At 39.6% G+C, this 22,451-nt stretch overlaps 1 protein-coding gene across 1 annotated transcript in view; it reads right to left on the reverse strand.

Annotated features, from left to right (window-relative positions):
- The window catches only part of arid2 (AT-rich interactive domain 2), a 50,732-nt gene that overhangs the window by 18,413 nt on the left and 9,868 nt on the right, over nt 1-22,451 (reverse strand). Inside the window, exons 4-9 of the mRNA XM_084710658.1 lie at nt 14,259-14,392; nt 6,632-6,850; nt 6,130-6,197; nt 3,925-3,994; nt 3,025-3,278; nt 514-610 (exon numbers count right to left, since the gene is read on the reverse strand). Coding sequence (XP_084566784.1) covers nt 514-610; nt 3,025-3,278; nt 3,925-3,994; nt 6,130-6,197; nt 6,632-6,850; nt 14,259-14,392 — 842 coding nt within the window. The remainder of the gene's footprint in view (nt 1-513; nt 611-3,024; nt 3,279-3,924; nt 3,995-6,129; nt 6,198-6,631; nt 6,851-14,258; nt 14,393-22,451) is intronic.

A 22,451-nucleotide genomic window follows, 5' to 3' on the forward strand; every position in this document is an offset into this window, starting at 1 on the left:
TCAGAATCTCCCAGCTCTCCAACTGACATCACTGAAATATACTTTGGCTTTCATTAAGCACTTTTGTCTCAGAATTCAAATTAAAGGCTTTGACATAATTTGTCAAATCATATATTATTATAGCCAATATTTAGTGGCTAATATGCTCTGATACAGCTGGATAAGTCAACATCAGCTGATAATTTATGATGCATCCCTAGAATAAACCCAAAAACTGGCAACAACTTCCTTCATCATGTATTTCCATTGTAATGTTCTACGCCCTTATAAACTAAGCTAACTAAACTGTCAAAAGGTGAAAGAACAATGTTTATTAAAGATTTATGACTAGCAAAACTTGACAGAGCGCTGAGCTGCATCTTAAAATAACTTTCAGGTTTAGACTATGTATTCCTCTTCTATGTGACATATACTGTTGAACAGTAAAAGCCCCCCTTAATAAAGACAACATTAAGTGTATAGCAAAAATTGGTGGAGTGTAAGAGGTCAATGATGGCCCACCAGAAAGCTCACCTCTCATTTTGAGAAACCTGTCCCTGGACATCAAGCATTTGGTGATGGTGTGAAAGATCAGATGAGTCGTCCGAAAGTCGACCGGATCCAGCTGGAGCTGCAACAAGTCAGAAGAGATTTATTCAACCATCCAGCTATCCAGCAGCAAGTCAGCTGGCAACAACAGCAACATTCACTACAAATATTAGAACCTCCTTCTCACATTCAAACAGCTATGGCAATGAGGAGCACACTGACTTGAATAATAACTGCACTGAACCAAACAAAAGCGGCGCCTGTTTCTATATTTAAAAGCAGCGAGTCGGCCAAAAACCACCACCGAGTAATTCCATCGTGACATTAATGATCTGGGTTCTTGGTCACAACACATAAACAACAAAAAAAGATACTCTAGTAGTATTTATATTACTCACATGAACAGATAATACAAAACACTGCAGTATCATATCTGAAGAATGTGTTAAATGTCCTAAACCCAACCATCCAATTAATGGCATCAAAGGCTTAACTGATTCTATCAGGAACCCTATGCATACACTTTCTAAAAATAGATGTGGGCTCATCTACGTGCGTCTCATACCAATAAATGTGATATTAAAATTGAAGTGAGCCCATGTAATGTATTCATTGTTACTTAGCAGTCAACCCTTTATCACCAAAAATCTCAACATTTCTAAATTTAAGGTGTTTTTTCCTGTGCTGAAGTAGAAAGTCTGACTTAATGTATGTCTGCTAAAAAAAAAAAAAAAAAAAGTGAGAATTCACCTTGGCCAAATTAATATGTAAAACTTATTCTGAAAAACAGACTGCTTGGAAGTGAAACAACCCACCATCTGGCAGACATTGTCCTCATTTCTTGGGTAGCTGCAGCTACAGCTGATTGTGTTTATAAACACACCACTGGTCCATCCCTAATGAACTAAGCAGACATCAGGTCCGTTTCAGAGCAGGAGCTAATAGTTTCATTATCGATTCATCTGATTTTGGAAGAAGATCATGTGAGCTTGTCAGACAGCCAATCGTAGTTCTGTCAACTCATCCGATCTGCACAAATCCTAACCTATCCTGTAAAAGCTAGGAGTTAGCGGTAGCTAGGGAAAGCACATTTTCATATTAACATAAGCTGTTTGCATAATGAGCTACCAGAACAGTTTGTTGCTTATATTAGAACAGATGAATACAGTTCAAGTCATTCTTTATACTTTTGCTCTTGTGGTGAGCTGCTGTCAAATACTTTCTCAATTAATCAATTAGTTTTTTGGTCTATAAAATGTCAGAAAAATGTTGATCAATGTTTCCCAAAACCCAAGGTGAAATCCTAAAATGTCTTGCTTTGCCCACAAACCAAAGATATTCGATTAATTCTCACAGAAGAATAAAGAGCAGAAAATATTCACATTTACAGAATCTAGGCTTGTTTTCTTAAATAATTACTCAAAACAAATATCAAATCAGTTTGCCAGTAATTTAATAATCTATTCATTGTTTTAGCTCTAATTTCCACAATGTAAAATACCATTGGTTTAAAGTAATAACGGTGACCAGCAAAAAAACAATTTTTGTCTGTGAAACTGAAAGTTACTGAGCCAAATTGTATACTTTTGTTGTTAAGCCATGTTCTATGTGCTAAAGGAAAGTAAACGTTACTGCACTTAAGCAGTTATAATTATTTACAACTACTGCCTGCTTTGCTTTTATCCTTTTATAGTTAAAAGAAGAAGACAGAGTGGTGGCTGCTTCTTCTGTACATGACTGTGTTAAATAGATAAGAGATAAGTCTCATGTCAAATGCAGGCCCCCAAGTTCAATCAATTGAATCATACCATGATGAAACATGTGATTTACACCCTGAATAATGTGCTCCTTGGCCTTGGAAAAAATATTCATTTACTCTTGTGGTTAGTGAGCTACTAAGCCAGACACGCTAGTGTTTGATGCTAACATTAGAGCAGATGAACCCACAACTTGATTAATTTTTTACACTTTTGCTCTCATGTTTTTGGTTTTAGAAAAGCTGAAGAAAAGAGAGACACCACCTTTCAAACCTTTCACCTACCAAGCATCAGCTTTACTGCAGCCAAATGAACACAGCTTCAACACGTGGAGCAATGCAAAGCTCGACAGACCTGCTGAGCCTGGTTACTGTTGCTATGCTATGAGTGGACAATAACTGTACAGGGGAGGGGTTTGGCCAACGGTGAGTTAAATCTGTTTTGTTCTTGGCCGTTATCAGGCTCTCATTCAGACTGTTTTGGAGCAGAAAAGATGGCTAAAGACGAGACAGTTTGCTGTGTCACACTAACCCACATTTGGAGACAAATCCTCCTTATTAGGCACTTCACTCTCACCACATTACTAAACTGACCCATATCCTTAACATCGGTTTTTAAAAGGGGTGTTTTTTTTAAGTCATGCTGGTTATACTTGGCAAAACGTTTTGGCAATGAACAGCTTCAGTTCTGCCAAAGCTCAGGTAGAGCCACGAGCCCCGACCGGTAAAATGGGACCAACCTCGGCAGCCACGTTGCCCAACGTGTCAAGTCCAAGCTGTCGGAGTGAGATGAGGTTACAGTGGGCACAGAGCAAAAGGAAGCGCAGGCACGTTCGGTTGGCCGCCAGCAGCTTGACGTTGGCCTCCTCGAAGGAGAGGTTCCGCAGGATAATGGCAATTTGCAACACCCGCTGGGCCTCCATGTCATTGATACCCGGGTTCCGCGGCGGGTGGAAGAGGCTGTGCCAGCGCTCCTCACACGACGACGTACCATCTGCGCAGAAGACAGAGGGGGAATGATTTAGAGCTCCATGCCAGTTGAAGGTGAGTACATATTGTTCAGAAATACCAGGGCTTCTGCAGGAGTTAAATTTAAGACCATCATGAATATAATTTAAGACTTATTTCCTGTCGATATTGGCATATTGAAGTTCTGAAAGTAACATATTTTTCCCCAAAACAAATTAATGCCACTTTATTTCATAATCCACTCAATTTAAGACCAGTTAAAGACAAATTCAAGACCTTGAAACCTTGAAAACAATTAGTGTTCAACCTTCAGGATCACATGCTACAAGACAAAATAACCTGACATGATTCTAAAATCTACTGTGTTGCTTTGCGTTGTCATTTAAGGAAACTGATATGGATATTACAAGAGCAGGTGTTTTATTACATGTGATCTTTGCTTTTACTTATTAAAAATCTTTTGTAAAGTGACTGTGAAACAAGAGTAAGAATAATAAGGGGTTAAATCGCATCACTCTTCTCACTCACAGGTATTACACAAGAAAAACTGAAAAGGAAGTCACAGTAAACAAACTCCGCACACTCGAGCATGTCGCAGCATTTTAGGTGTCAATAAACAAACCGTGGGAGTGCACAGGAGCGTGGCCTTTTATTGCTTTCTGTGTGTTTACCTTGTGCTGGGCTGCTCTTGTCCCAGATCAGCTCCCTGACTTCGGCGTCCTCCACCACCTCCTTCCAGAACTGAAGAAGAACAGCAGCTGTTAGCGGTGCATTTGATATATTGATACTACTGATTCAAATTGTAGCTAAATTTAGCTGCAGGTTAGTGAGGTTACATGGCAGTGATTAAGAGTAAGATTGATTTACTCACTGCCAGGTAAGCACTTTAAAACTGTAAGCTTTACACTGATTTAGCATCGCACTCTGGTAACAAAGTATCAAGCATAAAACGCAAACTAATAAATAAATAAATAAATAAATAAATGAAAAATCAAGTCACGAAAGCAAATGACAAAATGTGCACACACACACACACACACAAAAAAATATATTCTTTTAAATATCTGATGCATTAGTGATATTTAAAAATTGCTGTTAATGTTGATTACAGATAATGCTTAGGATTCTATAACATATTAGATAGAATTAAAAACTACCAAGAATCAAGTCACATGACTTGACTCAAGTCAGACTTAAGTCACAGTTTTGTGGATCTGAAACTTGCTTGTCTAACACTGACAAAAAGATAATGATTTTGGCTTTTATTCAGGACTTGACTTGGGTTTGAGACAGATGACTCAAAAGGACTTGACTTTAATAAATTAGCATTTTTCTAATTACTGAGAAGTTGTTTTTTGTTTTTTTTAAACATGACTGGATGATCTCTAGCGTGACAAGCAAACCTACCAGGTCTTAGTAACAGTGTTTGTTTGTTTGTTTGTTTATAAGAGAAGTAGGTCACAGTAGTAATGTTGCGCTCAAGGAAACGTCAGTGGTCAGAATTTCCTAGTTTCCAACCTCAATGCGTGCACACCACCTAGAGTAAACAAAAACCATGGCTGACCCTGACAAATTGTTGAGTTTCATTGGTAAGTGCAGCCACCTAGCTTAAACACAGAGGACTAAAAACAATGCTTGAGGTTTAGACGCCACATTTGATTTTATGGCACTTGATGACACTGGTGATATATTAATGCATCAATTAACATCCAGAACAGGTATTATTGTATGATAGTACTGATTATTTTAGGCTTCAATAGTTGCTGCAATTGTTGTGTGATGTCAGACTCTTCATGAAGTCGGGGTCGATGGATTTGCTCCCAGTAGGAACTCCGACTTTCAGTGGCATTCCACTGCAGTTTTTCTTGTAGGAGGCCAGAAATTTATGAGTTCCGAGTTGTCTGGAATGCAGCAAAAGTAGCCGTGATAAATCTGGCTCCCATCTGCAACTCTCACAATCCCACCTTCCATTGCTGTTCAATGTGGAGGCTTATTATCATTGATTGACACAAAATTTCCATTATTTGTAGGACAAGGCGTGAGCAACAGTAATGTTGAAACTAAAAGACAGTAGTCATGAAAAGTTGAGTTTTAACTGAGTTAAAAGTGGGCGAGATCTTTCTTGATTCTCACCACACTAACTTGGGACTTCCTTGAGACTTGAAGGTTAAGATCTGTGACTTGCACGTTGCACCTCTGATGCTAGTATCTAAATTAATCGAAACATAAGGTGACTAAAATGACAACCAGTTTCAGCAACCGAAAGCTCACGCCTTTTAAAGGTTAGGGTGAAACCCTGGTAAACAGATTTTCGTGTGTAAAACTGATGGAGCTTCCCTTTAATCTGGCCTCTGTAGCTAACAAACCTCTGGGAATTCTTTCTTGAATTATGTCATTAAGACAGTCTGAGCAGGAGAGCAATCCTCCCCCTAGATAACACAGACCACAACCCTCTGAATTGGATCCAAATTGTCCTTGAGAAAGATACTGGACTCCTATTGGCCGACTGCAACCTCTGATCTCTCTTGAGGTCTAGTAGTCACGATAATGCACTCATGACTCAGGATAAATTAAATACTACATTATTTTTGAGTCATCACTTTACTTTTACGCATGTCTCTTAAATTGAGTGAGATCAAAGTGAATTGACCTCCGCTCGCCTCAGAGAAAACTGCTCTCTGAGGTGGGGGTGGGGGGCTGCCGTACTTTCTGCCAATCTTCACACTGGAAAGACTGAAACTGATGAGCTGTGGCTTCTTAGTGAAAGCAGTGATTAATATCTATATGAATTATAATGGCTAAATCAGGAGACTTATATCTAGCAGACAACTTGGAGAAGACATGAGAGGTCACACAAATAAAGATTTTTACTTTACCCTGACAAAGTCCCGAGAGGTTTTCTCCTTCCAGTCCGTCCCGAATACCCCGGAGAAGCTGCCTAGCGCTACGGAGGCACAGAGGGAGAGTTAGAGGAGAGCGTCAGAGTTTCAGTTCAGTATTATTCCTCTCTCTGTTCCCTTGTTCTTCCAATTCCCCTTTGATAAATCATATTCAGGGAGGTGCTAAGAACAGAGAACCTTTGATCCGAGAACAAAGAGGTGAGAAAAGAGGCAGCAAGTTTGGAGTTTTCACCCCAGAATAACTGTTCCATTGTACGGCTGCACAATTAAAATTAAGTTAGGATTATAAGGATTATAAATGTAATTTTAATTCACTTTGGATATCTTAAATTAATCTACCATGTTCAACTCACAGTTTTACACTTATTATTACTAAATAAATGCACAGAATCCATTGTGTGAAGTTTACAAGTTAATAATTGCTGCTGTTCAACATTTAGTATAAGGAGCACAATCTGACTGAAGCTGGGAAACGTACAGTCGTCGAAGACGCCGGCGTGGGCCAGCAGCAACGTGACCAGTTTGGGGTCCTTGTCCAGCTGCATGGCGTGCTTGCTCTCATTGGAAAGCAGAGTGCAAACGTTGACAGCAAAGTCCACTTCATTGGGTAGGCCCGAGAGGAGAGACAGCACCAGTTTGTTGTAGTCGCACGGCGGAACGAAATCCGTAGACAGTCCATAGCTTTGGCGGAGATAGTCTGGAAAAGAAGAGAGATCCCAGTGTTACTTTACATCAGGCTGACGTGAGCGAAATATGACAAATAAAGCTAAAGTACATATCTCTGAGCTACTTTGAGACATCTGAGCCATAGACTGAGCCAAAATACTATTGGTTTTATGCCTTTATAAGGCTGCGATAAGATTACATCAGCTCCACACCTGCCATTCTCTCAGTTAACATGAGCTGCAACCGAAGCCTTGACTAAGTGAACAACAAGCCTTATAGTGATGATTGTGAAAATTTCCAATTCCAGAGCGAATGGACTGACATATACATTGCTGTAAATAAAGAATACACATGAAGAGGCACTACAAGTCAAATCATGACTAGTTTTTGGCTGTTTGTCATGAGGGTTCTGTGGAATATATCTATTAACATTATACTGTGAGAGGTATTTGTAGCCATCAACTGACTGGATTAAGTATTCTGTGTGGACCACGATGCCCCGGTCATTTTCTATTTGGCCCACCTGATGCTGAAGTTGAATAGCCCTGCTACATATATTCCATAATAAAATCTAGCAGCTAAATGTCAGTGAGGTGAGAGAAACATCTTTAACTTGTGCTTTGCTACAGGCCTCCATACAACAGCGTACACCCACTGAAACATTTACTGGACAAGATCCAGCAGCACAGTACAACTAACTACACATTACAGAGTAACATTTTCACTTTGTAAGACAAAAATATATATACACACGTCTAAATTTTCCAACATGAAGCCGGTAAATTTAAAGGGACAGTTCACCCAAAAATCCAAAATCCATATATTTCCTCTAGCCTGTAGTGCAATTTCTCAGTAAGTACATGCATGCTTCACACGCCTCTGCTTCAGAGTGATCCTACATGAAACTTCTCAAAACAAGGTCTGAATAATCCTGACTAAGCAGGCCATTTTTTCTGGAACGAGACATTGCTGTTGAGTTTGTCAAATGTATTTTTTGGCGATTTGAACACTACAAGCCGAGTGCTGTCTAGCTCCATTATACTCCAGAGAAAGCAGACATCTCCAAACTCAGCAACTTGCACCAAAACAAACGAGATGCAATAACAGCACAACACATAAGAGGAAAATGTGTAGTTTTGATTTTGGGCTGTAAGTGTCCCTTCAAGACTGGTTAGGCCCTCAATAAAGATCAGACAACAGGAAAAATGGATACTGAACTGTTGTATGCAAAGGACCATTATGTAAAGGACCAGTTTATAAGAGTTGATGCAGTCAAGCAATGAGGTTGTAAAGTGAAGTAACCTTTAACTGACTGCATACTGTTTCCCTTATTCTACCCTCCCAGGTGTGTAAGACGAACTCAGGTGACTGCACAAAACGCAGAAGGGCGAATTTAGTGGCAGTGGTTTGTCCATTCTGGCCTACTGAAACATAGCGGTACAACTTGGTGGCCTCCATGGAAGAGAACCCATGCCCTTTGTGAATAAAAGCGGCTCATTATAAAAGGTACACAACACCCACAGATGCACACAATGATTCATGTTTGTCATTACACACTAATGAAACCATACTGATGAATATTATAATCCATTTCTGTGATTTTCTGCCAGTAAATCCATGTAAATATTGCACACTAGACCTTTGAAGCCAAGAAATGAAGCATTACAATACTGACTACCACAGCAAAAGTAAACGCGAGTGGATTTTATGTACACAGTGTAATGCTAATGATGTGACACATGAACTACATACACAAAGTTTGTCTCTGGAGGAGATACAGGTCAGTGAAGTAGGACAAGACAAACAACACTGTAGAGGAGATTGGATTTTAACAGTCATCACTGCAACATGTGAATACAGCAAAAGACTGGAGACGTCTGATTACTACTGATACTAAAACAACTAGTAAGATTACATTAGGCTGAAACTGAATGTCAGTCTGAAAAGCTTGCATAGTTTGTGTAATGTAACTTCAACCATTTGTTCAACCATTGTGGGCTGCTCAACAATTCTGGCTTGTGACATTCACATTTGCAGCTGATAGGCTGAGGGACTGCCCTCATTTGCATAATATCCCATGATGCACTGCTGAGAGTTTAAATTTTCAAAATGCAAATGTTACTGTTTATTAGTGTTTGGTCAGAGGATGGTGGTTTGTGTTGATAATTGTAATTTTTGTGCTGGTTTGCTGTTACATGAGTGAGGTTGCTAGTACATTTCTTCACTCCAGCAGTATCATCTCACAGAAATCTGGAATGGTGTCCACTAACATTACATGCTAATGAGATGCGCTATAACACTCTCTCATGTAGTTTAGAAATAGAAACATGGCATACACGTGGCATTACAGATCAGTGTTGCAGGTCCAATACCTAATTAATATTTTACGTCATATCCGTCCCATCTCTTAAATAGACTGCTGCAGAGTGAGAGGAAAGCCTTCAGATGCCCTCGTCTTGTGCTATTGCCTGTGCGCACCTTCAGCCCGTTTAACTCAGATTTATTTTTCCTTAACTGACTTTAAGCAAACCAAATGGGGCATTAAGCTGTTCAGTGAAAGCTGTCTTTAGTTCAAATTAGTTTGATGAGCCGTGTCTTGTCTGACTGAGGAACATGAATGTTCTCTAACTTTTAATTGTGTTTGTCTCTGACTCAGTCAACCTCCATGATGAGCTTTTTATAATTAAAAGACTTCTAATCCTAAATACTAGAGAACCCTGTGTGCAGTGGGGGAAAGAATCATGACTTGAATGTTATTCAGCAGCTCTACATGACAGACGATCCAGTCTGTCAAAGTGCAATCATTGCGTCAACAAAAGAGCTCAGTTTCCTCCCATCTTACAGTTTGATTTTCTGCCATCCATCATTTTGTGTGCATAGGTGCCATTTTTCTATACAGTAGATATTTCAATTTGGTCTAGGGGCTTTGTAGACGGCTGCCTCTGGAAACCAATCATAAAGCGGACAGGAGTCCTGCTGAGTGAATTTGATTTCCATGTTGAAAAGGTTTGTGCGGGCAAATGTAATTCAGCCCAGTTGCTATTACAGCAGCAACAGCTCCGTTCAAAAGCTGCCTGTCTCTGCCCGTCCTCCAACACCTGCAGCGAGCCGGCACTGTACAGAAGTGCAGCGGACTGATGTACGACAGGCAGTTTGACAGACAAGGAGAGTATTAAAAGCTGTCGCAGGCCTATGACCAAAACATGACGAGACAAGGGGGCAGACGAGAGCTCAGTGAGAGATTTTCAAACCAACTGTCAAATAATTAACCATCTTTGAGCCTGCAAAGTCAACATAGCAGCCTAGCTGACTTACTACATTACAGTTACATCTAAAGTCAGAGCCTGGGGGACAGACAGAGTTCACTTCTGAGAGGTCTGCAGCAAAACCAAAATCACCCAGGCTGATACATCAGCTGATACTAGCTTAATGCAGATATGTCGATATTCATGTATATCTAAGGAAATGGCTAACAAGAAAATGTAGCACAGAAATGCCTAAGTAGGTTTCGGGTCATGTAGACACAGTGTCGTTATCATCATCATCACCAACATAGTTTGTCCACAAGAGAGCACTGACTGATTTGTAAGCAGTAAAATGTCTCACTCTGCATGTATCTTTGCCATAATTTAAAAAATGACAAAAACAATCAAACATAATGTTTCTGTATCATCATTATTTATGTTCTGTGTTCATGTAAAGTCTTGTGCCTGGAATGTGGCTTTTAGTCCAAAAGTCACATTCCTTTTAGCTCCACCTTTGGTCTCCAACACCTGCCAAGGGAAATGTCTGGCTCTTTCTTGGTTAAATACTCCAGTCAGAGCCACAATGATTAATGGATTAATTGATATTAAAAGAAGAAGAGAAAATGAATCACTGACTATTCTGATAAATGGTTTGTCATTAAAAATCTTATTTCCAGCTACTCAAATGTGGAGATTTCATGGTTTTCTTAGTCAGCTTGATTTTTCAGTCAGCCAATATTAGCATTATTATTAAAATATTCAGTAATTCACTGATACTGAACAGTATTGATTTATTCTTTTCTCGGTGTATCTTTCTACAAATGATCGTCAAGTGTATATGCTAAATGATTTAACATGTTAAAAATAACATATAATATTCTATAATAAAGTCAACTGTTTGAGAAAACAGCCTTCAGCACAATCCACATAGATAAGATGCATTTTCATCCTAGCTCAAACACTCATTCTATCTGCCACCATATCGGTAATCTGTGAATCTTTGAATTCTTAACTTAACTAGGGCATTTTTTACTATTTGTTGGCATTTTGTAGTCAGCCTTAGCTCCAGTATTATCATTAGCTACTAGCTAGCTCCAGACTTTGTCTGCCGTTTGGCGCTGGCAGGGTAGATCATGTTCAGTCAGGGCAGCTCACTGCTGCTGGAAAGACATTATGAGAGCAGTGAGAGTGAATCAAAACAGTAACGTTGCAGGGCACATAACAATGTAGAAGCTGCAGAGACAGGTGATAACTGTGGGTTTGTCACTACGAGCAACAACTTTTAAAATAAAAATGCTGGATTTAGCAGCTTTAAAATTAATAGTTTCAGCCTTAGTAAATGGGATAAAATCTGCAACAAGCTTTCCAAAAGAGTAAAATTGCAATGTCAACTTTTCACCACTGTTCACCACTGCTGGTCGTGCCTTTTCCCACCCCGGTCATGTTTTGGAGTCAATTAGCTCGGCAAGCAGAGGGCTGATTGCTAGAGAAAAGAGCCTGCGACTAAAAGGCTGCAGGCTCTAATCTGAACTGAGGTGGAGGGAAAACCAACAAGTGCTTCCTTCTTGCCTTCATCAATAACTGCTGTCAGGACAGTCAATTACCTCAGAGAGCAGCTCAGCGGTCAACACTACAACACTGTGAGCCTAATGGACAACTCGCACTCACTGTGAGTAAGCGGGGCTGGACAATACAGACGAGAGGGTGGCCTTGGCGAGCTGTACAAAAACATTTAGAATAAATTATGATGTGGTTTCTCAGAGGCCGTTCTTTCATCGTGAAAGCAGCAGCATGCTTGGGTTTAGAGGATTATTAGTCAATGCTTAGGTGTGTGTGTGTGTGTGTGTGTGTGTGCAAGAAAAAAAGGCACTGCCACTGCAAGTGCATGCTTCATAGCCTTGGTTCAAACAAAGCAGAGCTTAGCAAGGTGAAAACTGAATTAAATGAGTCACCAGGTAATAAAAGTGATGAATGTGAAGTACAATAAGCAGACCTGTGAACTAGTCAAACGGCAGAAAGCTTAGCTGTGACGGGGGTCCTCAGCAAAGTTTGTAAAAGTAAACACAAGCATTGATATTGCCACAAAACTTAGCTGTAGTTATTTTCTTTGCATGAAAAAACAAACTTTATAGAGACAGAATTAATCAAGTGGCCTGATGTTCCTACGCCATGAGATACTGAATAAATATCACCATGGAGATTAGGCACCAAAAACACCAAGGTGAAACAAATAGCAAAGGACTCTGTGAAAGCTTGAAGTGAGCAGAACAGAACGACCTGACCAAAAGGAAAAAATAAAGAATATGTACCAACTTTACACTTTACTTCTGAGGTGAGATTTCACATCAGATTTCTCAATGTGGAGATGTAGTCAGTAGACATTTTGGGGAAAATGCTTATTTGCTTCCTTGCTAAGAGTTCAATGAGGAAATTGATACTAGTTCTTGGCAATATCATTATTATACTGATAACATAATGAGATAAGATTTTAGGTATTGTTATATGGCACAGGCCCAAGTGCTGTCTTTTTCTGGTTTTTAAAGCTGCATTGCAGTAAAGTCATAGGATTTTTCTGAACTCAGTTTGTTCTAGCTGCTCTATTATTTGCCTTTACAATCCAAGTCATTTTATCCACATCACTGAGTTCTCTTATAGTGTTGATAATTCTTGAAAGCACCAACAGTCATCCCATTTGGTCAAAAATATTGTGATATTTTTGATTGATAGCACCCTCATGTCTATACATGTATGTAGCTGCAGCTAGCAACCACTTGGATTAGCTCAGCTCTGTCAAATGTTTACAAAATCCACCTGCAGCACCTGTACAGCTCACTGATTAACATACTATATTTTGAGAGTTTACTCCATACTTACTCTTCTCTTCAGTCAGCAAAAGTGTTTTACAGGAGATTATGTGCCGGACTATTTTCTTGGCCGAGACCAGTTACTTCCAGACCTCCGCTCCCAGCGACTGCTCCCAGCCAAGAAATGGCACATAATAGACTTGGGCAGTATCAACATATCCATCTAGTGGGTAAGAAATCTACTGACCCAAAGCCAGTTTTAGTTGCCCCAATACAAATTATTAGCAGTTATCAAATAACAACAAAGAGTTAAGTGTCATGTTTAATCTAGGGCTGCAACCTCTTTAAAATTTCAGAAAATAGTGAAGTCCAAGGTGAAGTCATTAAATACCTTGTTTTGTCAACTTAAAACCAAGACATTGAGTGTAACATGAACAGAAAAAAGCAGCAAAATCTCATAATTTGAGGATGAAAACAGCATTTTCTGTCATTTTGCATGAAAAAATACTTAAGTGATTATTCAGTTATCAAAGTCGGTTACTTATTTTTGACCTCTTGCTTGATTGGGTAAATGAGTTGCTAGATTTATTAGTCTAATGTGGTATTTCAATTGCCCCAGGCAAGCCTCATTGTTAAGCCCTGCAAAGCCGGGTAACTGTTTCCTTCTGTCTCAAGACCTTGTGTGAACAGGCTGCTGGTTCCAGCTTCATATTTAGCATTCAGACAGGATTGGTGTCAATTTTCTCATCTAACCCTTAGCAAAGAAGTGAATAAGCACGTCTCCCCACATGTTGAACTATTCCTTTCAAAATCCCTGCTATTTCCACACACTAGTTCAGGCACATTCAGAGCAACGAAAAGCAGCCTACTTGACTACATTACATGAAGATCTGACATTTTAGTAGCACAACACAGTGGATTTTTAAAAGAGTTAAACTGCAAACTATTTCATAACTAGAACAACAGTCAGTCAAGCCAAACACTGCAGCTTGTAACACTATTGAAATAAATTCACCCCACTAGAAAATCTTTGAAACAAATGGCTTTTGTTGAAGCACATTTCTATGCATATTCTTGACCTGTGGGCTGACCAATTTCCCATGCATCTCACACACCGCTCTGATGATGCTTTGCTGTGATCACATCAGCGTGAGGATTAAGTGTTTGAGTTGGCCAAAGGGCAGAAAAACGGGATGAACTTCAGAGAGAAACAGAGAAACTGAGTGAGACAGAAAACAAGACAGTATGCAAATAGAAACTCGATCCATGTATCTGATACAGATGAGACCAAGACAGAAAGAAAGAGTGAACTTGTGACCAAAGAGAGCGCGAGAAAGAATAAGAAAGCTTTTGAATATTAAGTATGGTCTACACAAGAAGCAGAGTCTACCTGATACACTGTGTTGCTGGTAGTTATAAGAGTTGGGAATTGCACCGATTGGAAGAGAGGCTTTGGGATTCCCCGGCTGCGCTTCTTCATCATCCTCGCCGAAGTGGTGGACTTTCTCATACTTCTCCAAGTATCTGTGGAGGAAGGGAAAAAAAACACAGGCGATGAGCCAAGACTTGCTTAGTGTGAATTTTGCTGTGAATTTGTGCTCTACTTTCTTCCAAGACTTGAGTGACTTAGGATTTGTTTTCTTAATTATGCAGACACATTTCCCTGTGAGTGCAGAAGCCTTGAAGTTGATGCAGCGTTCTGTCTCTGTGATATTGAGTACAGACTCCTAACTAACCACTGGCAGACTCTGTGTATTTTAAAATTAAAGTGGAAGCAGCTTCTATCAGCTAAACACTAAGAACCAGGACTAAAAAATTCCCCCATTAGAGCGAAAAGTGTTTACTGTGATGGACTCATTTGTCTCTTTCTCCAGTTAAGCACAACAGCATGAAACATAAAAACTACTGCAGGTTGGTTAGATTTAAAAAGCTGCTAAAAAAACATGAATCAATGGAACTCCTACCTAAAAAGGACTGCAGTGTATCCTCAATCTCGACAAGCCGGGGACTATGGATACAGGTTTGACTGTGTGATATATTATTCTTGGTTTGCTTTTACTTTCCTAACTACTTAGCTCTGACACTGGGTGCTGCTGTCATGTTTTAAAGCATAATCTTGAAAGAAGAAAAAGGTTCTATAATTTCCCTTGAACTCATCCTTGAATCTTGTGCTGTGCTCGCAAATCTTTAAAGAAAACAACTGCCTCAATTATAAAAAATATTCTTGCATGAAAATTCAGCATCACTATGCAAAACTCCTTAATCTGAAATTTTAAATATTTTATCAAGAATAAAAATGTTTTCATAGCACAAAAGAGTGGCTATAATGTTTACAATATCTTATAGGCTACAGTATGGAAACTATTTTGATTTTCCAAAGCTGGACAAAAGCCAATATACTGAGCAATTTGTGTTTTGTTCAGCCATGTTTGGAGGGAAAACAGTCCGTTATTGATGCCAGACAAAATACTCAAACAAGTGTCACAGCTTTCAGATACTTCAAAAAGGGTGAAATCAATCACTCTTTCTGTAGCAAGTTTTATCATAAAGGCTCTAAACCCATACATGTTGTTTGTGGGAAAACAAATCCCATGACATGGCAACAGAAGTTAGTTCATGTCTCAAAACTCGAGGAAATGGTTCTAAACCAATCAGCAGTTTGGAAGAGTGACAATAAGCTTGAAACTCTGAAAATCTGTTCAGACAGATATTTGGGAAGCATGTGGCTTTTTGGTGCTTTAATCGCACACTTAGCATCTGCTCCTTTTCTATATTTTATATCATGTTTTATCTATGTTTTATTTTATTCCATTTGATTTTATTTCTTTGACTGCAAATCACTTTGTGACTGGTGTCTGTGAAAGGGGCTATATAAATAAACTTTGCTATCTAGAAGCCAAATGTACCAAGATACTCAATTTGAACTTCTCAAATGTACCAAATCAAAAGTCCTTCCTTCAGGGCTTATGAGTCAATGAAAGCAAAACATGGATTTTTGAAACAACAGGCCATCATTTAAGCTAAACAGCCTTCAATGCTGAAGGAATGTTAATGATGCCACCATAACCCAGTCAAACTAGGAACAACAAACAGCATGAGCAGTGTAAGCAACCATGACTGAGAAACGGAGAGTGTCACCTATAGTCACTCAAACATCAACAACAGCGAATCTGAGGGAAAAACTCCTATAGTGTCTCACTGGGCTGAGAAGCACAGACACACCACAGCAACAAGCATTTCATAAAAATCAAGAGTGTCTTACAGAGGGCACCTTATGTTCACATAAGGCACTCATTGAGTATTCGTCTGATGGACTCAGACACCGATCCACATTACAGTCATGGTGTGACAATAAAAAAAAGCACAAAAATGACAATAAGCCTCCATAAACCACCATGTTTTGAACAAACACATTACAAATGAATGACAAGCATGAACATTAACATCTGTATTTTTGAACATACAAAAGCAGAACTTAAACTCTCAGCAATGCATCATGGGAAATGATACAAATGAGGGCTGTCTCTCAGACTACCAGCTGCACATGTCACAAGTCAGAATCCCACAGCACCAAACAATGGTTGAAGGACACCATTACACAAGTTACACTAGACAAGGTACACAACCTCTCCAGTCTTAAACACTCCTTTTTTGATGATGATGATTATCAGTAAGATTACTTGTGCTGATGTAGTATTGGTATCAGCAGATACCCAAATTCAGATATTGGAATTGGATCAGAACCGAATCAAAGTGGATTAATACGTCACTACTTTTAACTACGGAACATAAACTAGACTTCGGAATTTATTCACCATCACAAAAAAATACAACAAGGATTTCCATTTACTTTCAATTCTAAAATTATTTTTTTTCCAGACTCTTAGCTGCTTAAAATCTATGTTGTCCAATAGTGTTTATACCACTGTAAAGATGAATATTATTCTTTACAGCAACATATTTCAGAGGATGCCCAAAACATTTTGAAATAAATCAGTGAATATCAGTTTGAAACACTCTCTTAGATTTCAGTGCAAAATGTTTGTAGTTTTACTTTTAATACCAATACAAACTACACTTTTCATAGCAACAAGTGAACTAGCTTCAACACCAACAGCTGCGAGTCAACATGAAGCAAACAATTCATCTTCGACTGTAATCATTCTCACGTTCTTGAGAAGTTTGCACTTCATGAGCATGCAACCACCAAGTCAAGCTTTCTTGGGTTTGATAAACACCTCATAATAATGTGGAGCAATCTGCCAGACAAACAAAAACACACACACACGGCAAAATACCTCAGCAGTGATAGTGTGGTGAACCCTGCCTGTGTGGCAATGAGTCACCGAGCGAACGAGCCGAGCGCCTGTTTCTGAATGAGGCCCCGCTTGTTCATCGTGGCCAAGGTAATCCCCCGTCCGCTGGCTGCTGGGTGACACGCTGGACTATAAATACACTCAGCCTTCATTTGTAGAGAGAGAGAGAGAGAGAGAGAGAGAGAGGAAGAGAGAGAGAGAGAGAGAGAGAGAGAGAGAGAGAGAGGGAGGGAGGAAGGGAGAGAATGGGAAGCGCGAGAGAGAGCGGGAGAGATAGGCCCCAGTCCCGACTGCAGCGTCATCAACCGCTGTCTGGGCATAAGCAAGGGAAAAAAAAAGCTGTGTGTAAAGACGGGTGGGGGCAGCTGCTCCCATCTGCACTTCCCCTTTTTTTCATACATGCATGATGCGAGAGAACATCAATCCCCTCCCACTTGAGTAGCACGCGACCACCAACCAACAGATGCCACCACAACGGTTTAGGCAAATAATATTGAGGTATGTTTTCCCTCCAAAATGTGCAAAAGGGAGGGAAACTGACTGAAGAGGCCTGAGAATGATGAACTGAACTGCAGCAACAGCCACCGTCATCAGATCTGTGCAATTTCTGGTCATCTGGGTTACACCGGTTCACATACTTCTGGCTTTGATTACTCTCAGCTCGCTGGCTGCCCAAATGCCCTCGGTGCGTCTGTGTGTGTGGGAGTCGGTTGCCCCCTGCTGGACGTGGACGCAGACATGCAAAAACACACATCCACTGCCAATTTTCTGGACAGAAATGTTTGCTGGGATTTAATAGAGCCGGCTGTCCAACACAGTCTGAGGGTGGTTTGCTTTGTCAATAATCGTGGGACCATTTATTGACGGCAGGAGCCAAATGAGAAAATACTATGAAAAGCTGGATCGTTTACAGGACAGACCATTTGTTGCCTGACAGCAAACTTAAAGTCACAATAGAACGCAAAATACAGCAACTAAGTTGACAGAATCCTCGCGAAAGCCATGGGCTCACTAGTTGAAATAATGGAAACGGAATAACTTCATTTACTTGACTGCAATACTAGCCACTGTGCTCTAATGGTATTCCTGTGACTCATTGGAGCGGTAAAGGAAAAGTCTGTTTCACCTGTGTGACCAATGCATGCATGCACACAGAAGGGTCAGCACAAAAAAGAAGCGATACAACTCAACTGAAATGGAAGTGTTTGCACTTATAAAAGAGTTATCTGCCTGGTCAATCTTGATGGCACGGTAGCTCAGTGGTTAGCAGCGTTTCCTGGGTTCAGACTAGGCCTTTTCACAGTAGAAGAATTTTTACACAGCAAAGGCAGGTGATGCATGTCGAGGAAAAGATGCTTTCTTTTCACCTGAGTTAGACTTTGTACGATTGGTTTTCAGTGTAAAAGTACACCAACTCCTTGGAAGTATACTTGATGATCACTCAAGCATATTCTACCTTGGACTGTGCGTTTTATATGATGTAATTCTGAATAAAGCTTTAGCCTCAGCTGTAAAGCTCAATGAATATACTGGGTCAGGGCTGAAACACATTAGTTCAATTTATTCATAACTTTTTTTGCATGATGAGTAAAATCATGCAGATATTATAATGTGCTCAAGAAGTCAACAATATGAACAACAACACCAGGTAGCTAGCTAGCTCTGGATACATTTAATAGTCGTATCTACGAGATGGAAAAACTGAAAAAGTCTCATGTAGCCATGTCGCTAGCTAGCTAGCTAGCTATCCATCAAGCAGTCTTCTGATTAAGGATGTTCATGATTAGTTGACTCATCATTGCTACCCTCACCACACTGCAACGCTGGCTAGTGGCAGGTGGCTAATGCCCAGATGGCCCAGATGTTGTAATCAGCAACGCAGGTTAGCCACACTGTTTAACACCTAACGTAAATGACTTCATTAGGGCTGAAACGATTCCTCGAATAATTCAAGTAACTCGATTACAAAAAATGATCGAGGAATTTTCTCTGCCTCGAGGAATCGTTTAATTTTGCCAGCTCAAAGCATGGTATTTCGCCCGGACTACTTTTAATGCGGCACAACGCGCTGACGTCACGCACGTAAAAGAGGAAGAAAGAGGCGGCGGATATGTTCGGTTTTAACCATGGATGTAGAGGTAATGACGAAGAAGGCGACGAAAGCAATGAGAAAGGCACAAAGAAAAGGCAGAAAATGTCAAAAGTGTGGGAGCATTTCAAGCTGGACACGTTGTGCTAATTAATGAGATTAAAGTTACTGTACCTTGCTAACATAACGTTAGCCCTGCGGAGAACTAGGTTTCTATTAATTATGACTACTGTCGATGCGTGGCTAACGTGCCTTTCATACAGGCTTTATTTAATCTGTAAAAACACAGCGCTGTAGAGTGATGAGGGTGAAAAATAAAAACATAATAAAGCTAACTGGGTAGTTGTCAATTTTAGCTCAGTAGTCATTGATGGATAAAACATCAAGTAGCACTGGTGCCTAATGTGCTCCAATACAGCAGGTATCATAATTTTATTTTGAACACTGCAAAAACTCAAAATCTTATCAAGACTTTAACTTAAAACTTAACTAGAACTTAAAATGTGCTTGACACAAATGAAAGTTCAATTGAAACACGTGGGAAAAACACCTAACCTTTTAAGTGATGTGTGTTATCAGGTGTAATGACATTTTTAGGTTAGAAATAAGAAAATTTCTTGGTAAGATCCTTAGTTTTTTGAGTGAAGGCAGTGAATTTGGTCAGCTGGTGTAAGTTCAGGGTTTTTAAACAATGTGCATCTAAAAATAAAGACATTGATTGTCTAAAAAAGGAAACCAATGGTTCATTATTAGGTGAAATGTCTTATTTTCTCATGTATATTTATAATTGCTCTTTAACTAAACAAAAATATGTTTTATTTATATATTACTTGATTAATCGATGTAATTTTCAGTAGAATACTCGATTACTAAAATATTCGATAGCTGCAGCCCTAGACTTCATTGACCCACAGATGCTGTGATCATGCTCAGTCTGAAAAGCTTTCAGAGTGTTGCGGTGATGTTTTGTAGTGCTACACATTTCAGTGGCATTTTAAATACAATTTGGTTATTCAAGGTTGTGACTACTGGCGGCTTCAAATGACTCTTAATAGACAGAACAATTTTTCAGACAATGTTTAACCTTATCAATGAATAAATTGTGCTCAAGTTTTATTGTTTGAGTGTTTTCTTGCTTTTAAACTAGTTGACTCATGTAAATGAAAAATTTGTGGAATTGACATGGAAGTCACTAAGAACATCCCTACTTCTGAAATCTGAGCTGAAATTATTAAACCAGGCTCTATGTAATTGAAGCATCTGGTACTGACAGTCCACAGGTGGGTCATGCATGCTTTACTGCATGATGGACCATCTCGGGCGTGACTTGGCACATTATGTCTAGTAGTGGAAGTGTAAATCAACACAGCATGGTTTGTCTCGGCGCAGCCAAAAGTGATATTGGAAAAGCCTTATATGACCCTGGTTACTATTACTTGGGGAAGGTCCATGAACATGGAGAGAATGGACTCATTATGTGTAAAATGCACTTAGCAAATAAAGAGACTATGTCTGCTGAAGAGTTGCATAAGACCCAGAGCAAAGCTTTTAACCATATCATCTAATGAAGTGGTAATGCCAGATTCTAGGTTCACTGTCAAGTACAAGGCAGATCTGCTCATCCGCTAGTTAGCAAGGAGACTGAGAGACGGAGATTAGGCTATCAGTGGTGGCCAACACTGCTGCAGGGCAGGTCAAATTACAGACAGGCCAAAAACACAAGTCTCAAGAGCCTTCAGATGTTATCTGTGATAGCAAGTTTGGCCTGCTGCTCTTATTTTGTTAAAAGTCTCTTATTATGCTGTAGAAAAAGGCAGAGGCAGACAAACACTAGCCCACACAGCCTCGTCTTTATCCATAACCAGTCGTCATCTGAGCATCACTAAAGTCTGAGCAGCAGCTCGGATGAGGCGGGGGAATACAAACACAGCTAATGCAAGCCAGATCAAAGGCCACTTCAGCCAGATGTTTTATATGAGCGGGAGAGTCTATCGGCATACACAGGAAGCAGAGCAGGACCAACAAACGTGATGGTACCAAGAATAATCTCCTAACCAGGTGTGAAAATCAACACCCGCCAAGAAGAAAAAGGTAGTGAGATGTGTGTGTGGTGGAAGGCTGTTTTGTTTTCCATTTTCATTTTTTCAGTAGAGAAAATCACACGTTGTCTTTCACCTAATCAAATTACTAAATCAGGTGAGAGCTGCCTCAAGTTCAGTATGTTATCTGAAAATCAAGACTTCTGACATTAAATGCACCATTAACCAGGCAGTTTGGCACCATTAACTTCGAGTATACTTCAGGACATAAATAGATGAGTAGAGATATTAACAGATGATTTTCAGTGCCTGTAAACTATTTTCACTTTAGAATTCAACTTTGTCTCTATACATTTCAGTTAAAAGACAGTTCACCCCCCAAATCAAAAGTACATTTTTTCTTCTTACTTGTTGTGCCATTAATCCATTTCAATAGTTTTTGTGTACATTGCAGAGTTTTGGAGATATCGGGCCTAAAGCTGTCTCCCTTTGCTTGTGATACTCAAAGCTACAAAAAAACAAATACATTTGAAAAACTCTGCAGAAATGTTTAAAAATAATCCAAAGACCTTGTTGTGATCAGTTTAACATAGGAACTATTTTCTCTCTAACAGACACTTTCTTTGTACTAGAGATAAAGTAGTTCTTAAATGAAACTGCTCACAAGAAAGTGTGGAAAAAAGCCAAGTGCCATCTAGTTCTATTATACTGAAGAGAAGACAGACAGATGGATAAATAGCACTACAGGTAAATGAAAACATGTGCATTTCTGATTTTGGGGTGAACGGTCCCTGTAAATGAGAAATGTCTTTGTATCAAACATGTGAGTTCTCTGTGTTCCCTGTCCCCACAAGTAGAGGCGTTTGGACTTCTGTTCTTCTGCTATGCACGCAGGGTCACAGGACATCTTTAATATTGATAGAATTCTGCTTATTGTAAATTTTTTCATTTAAAAAACTAATTTGATAACTTTGAAATACTATTATCTATAATCCACTTGCAGCTGGCTGCAAATCAGAAGGAAAAGTATGTCATTCCCAAACTCACATGACAAGTATGACACTGTCTAATTGCAGAGGTCGTGAGAATTCGGGGTTCTAGAAGTGAGGTCAAAAGCCAGTAACGGTTGAGAAACATGT

This window comes from Lutjanus erythropterus, chromosome 22 (genome assembly GCF_056507025.1).
Source record: "Lutjanus erythropterus isolate fLutEry1 chromosome 22, fLutEry1.hap2, whole genome shotgun sequence".
Classification (NCBI taxonomy): domain Eukaryota; kingdom Metazoa; phylum Chordata; class Actinopteri; order Lutjaniformes; family Lutjanidae; genus Lutjanus; species Lutjanus erythropterus.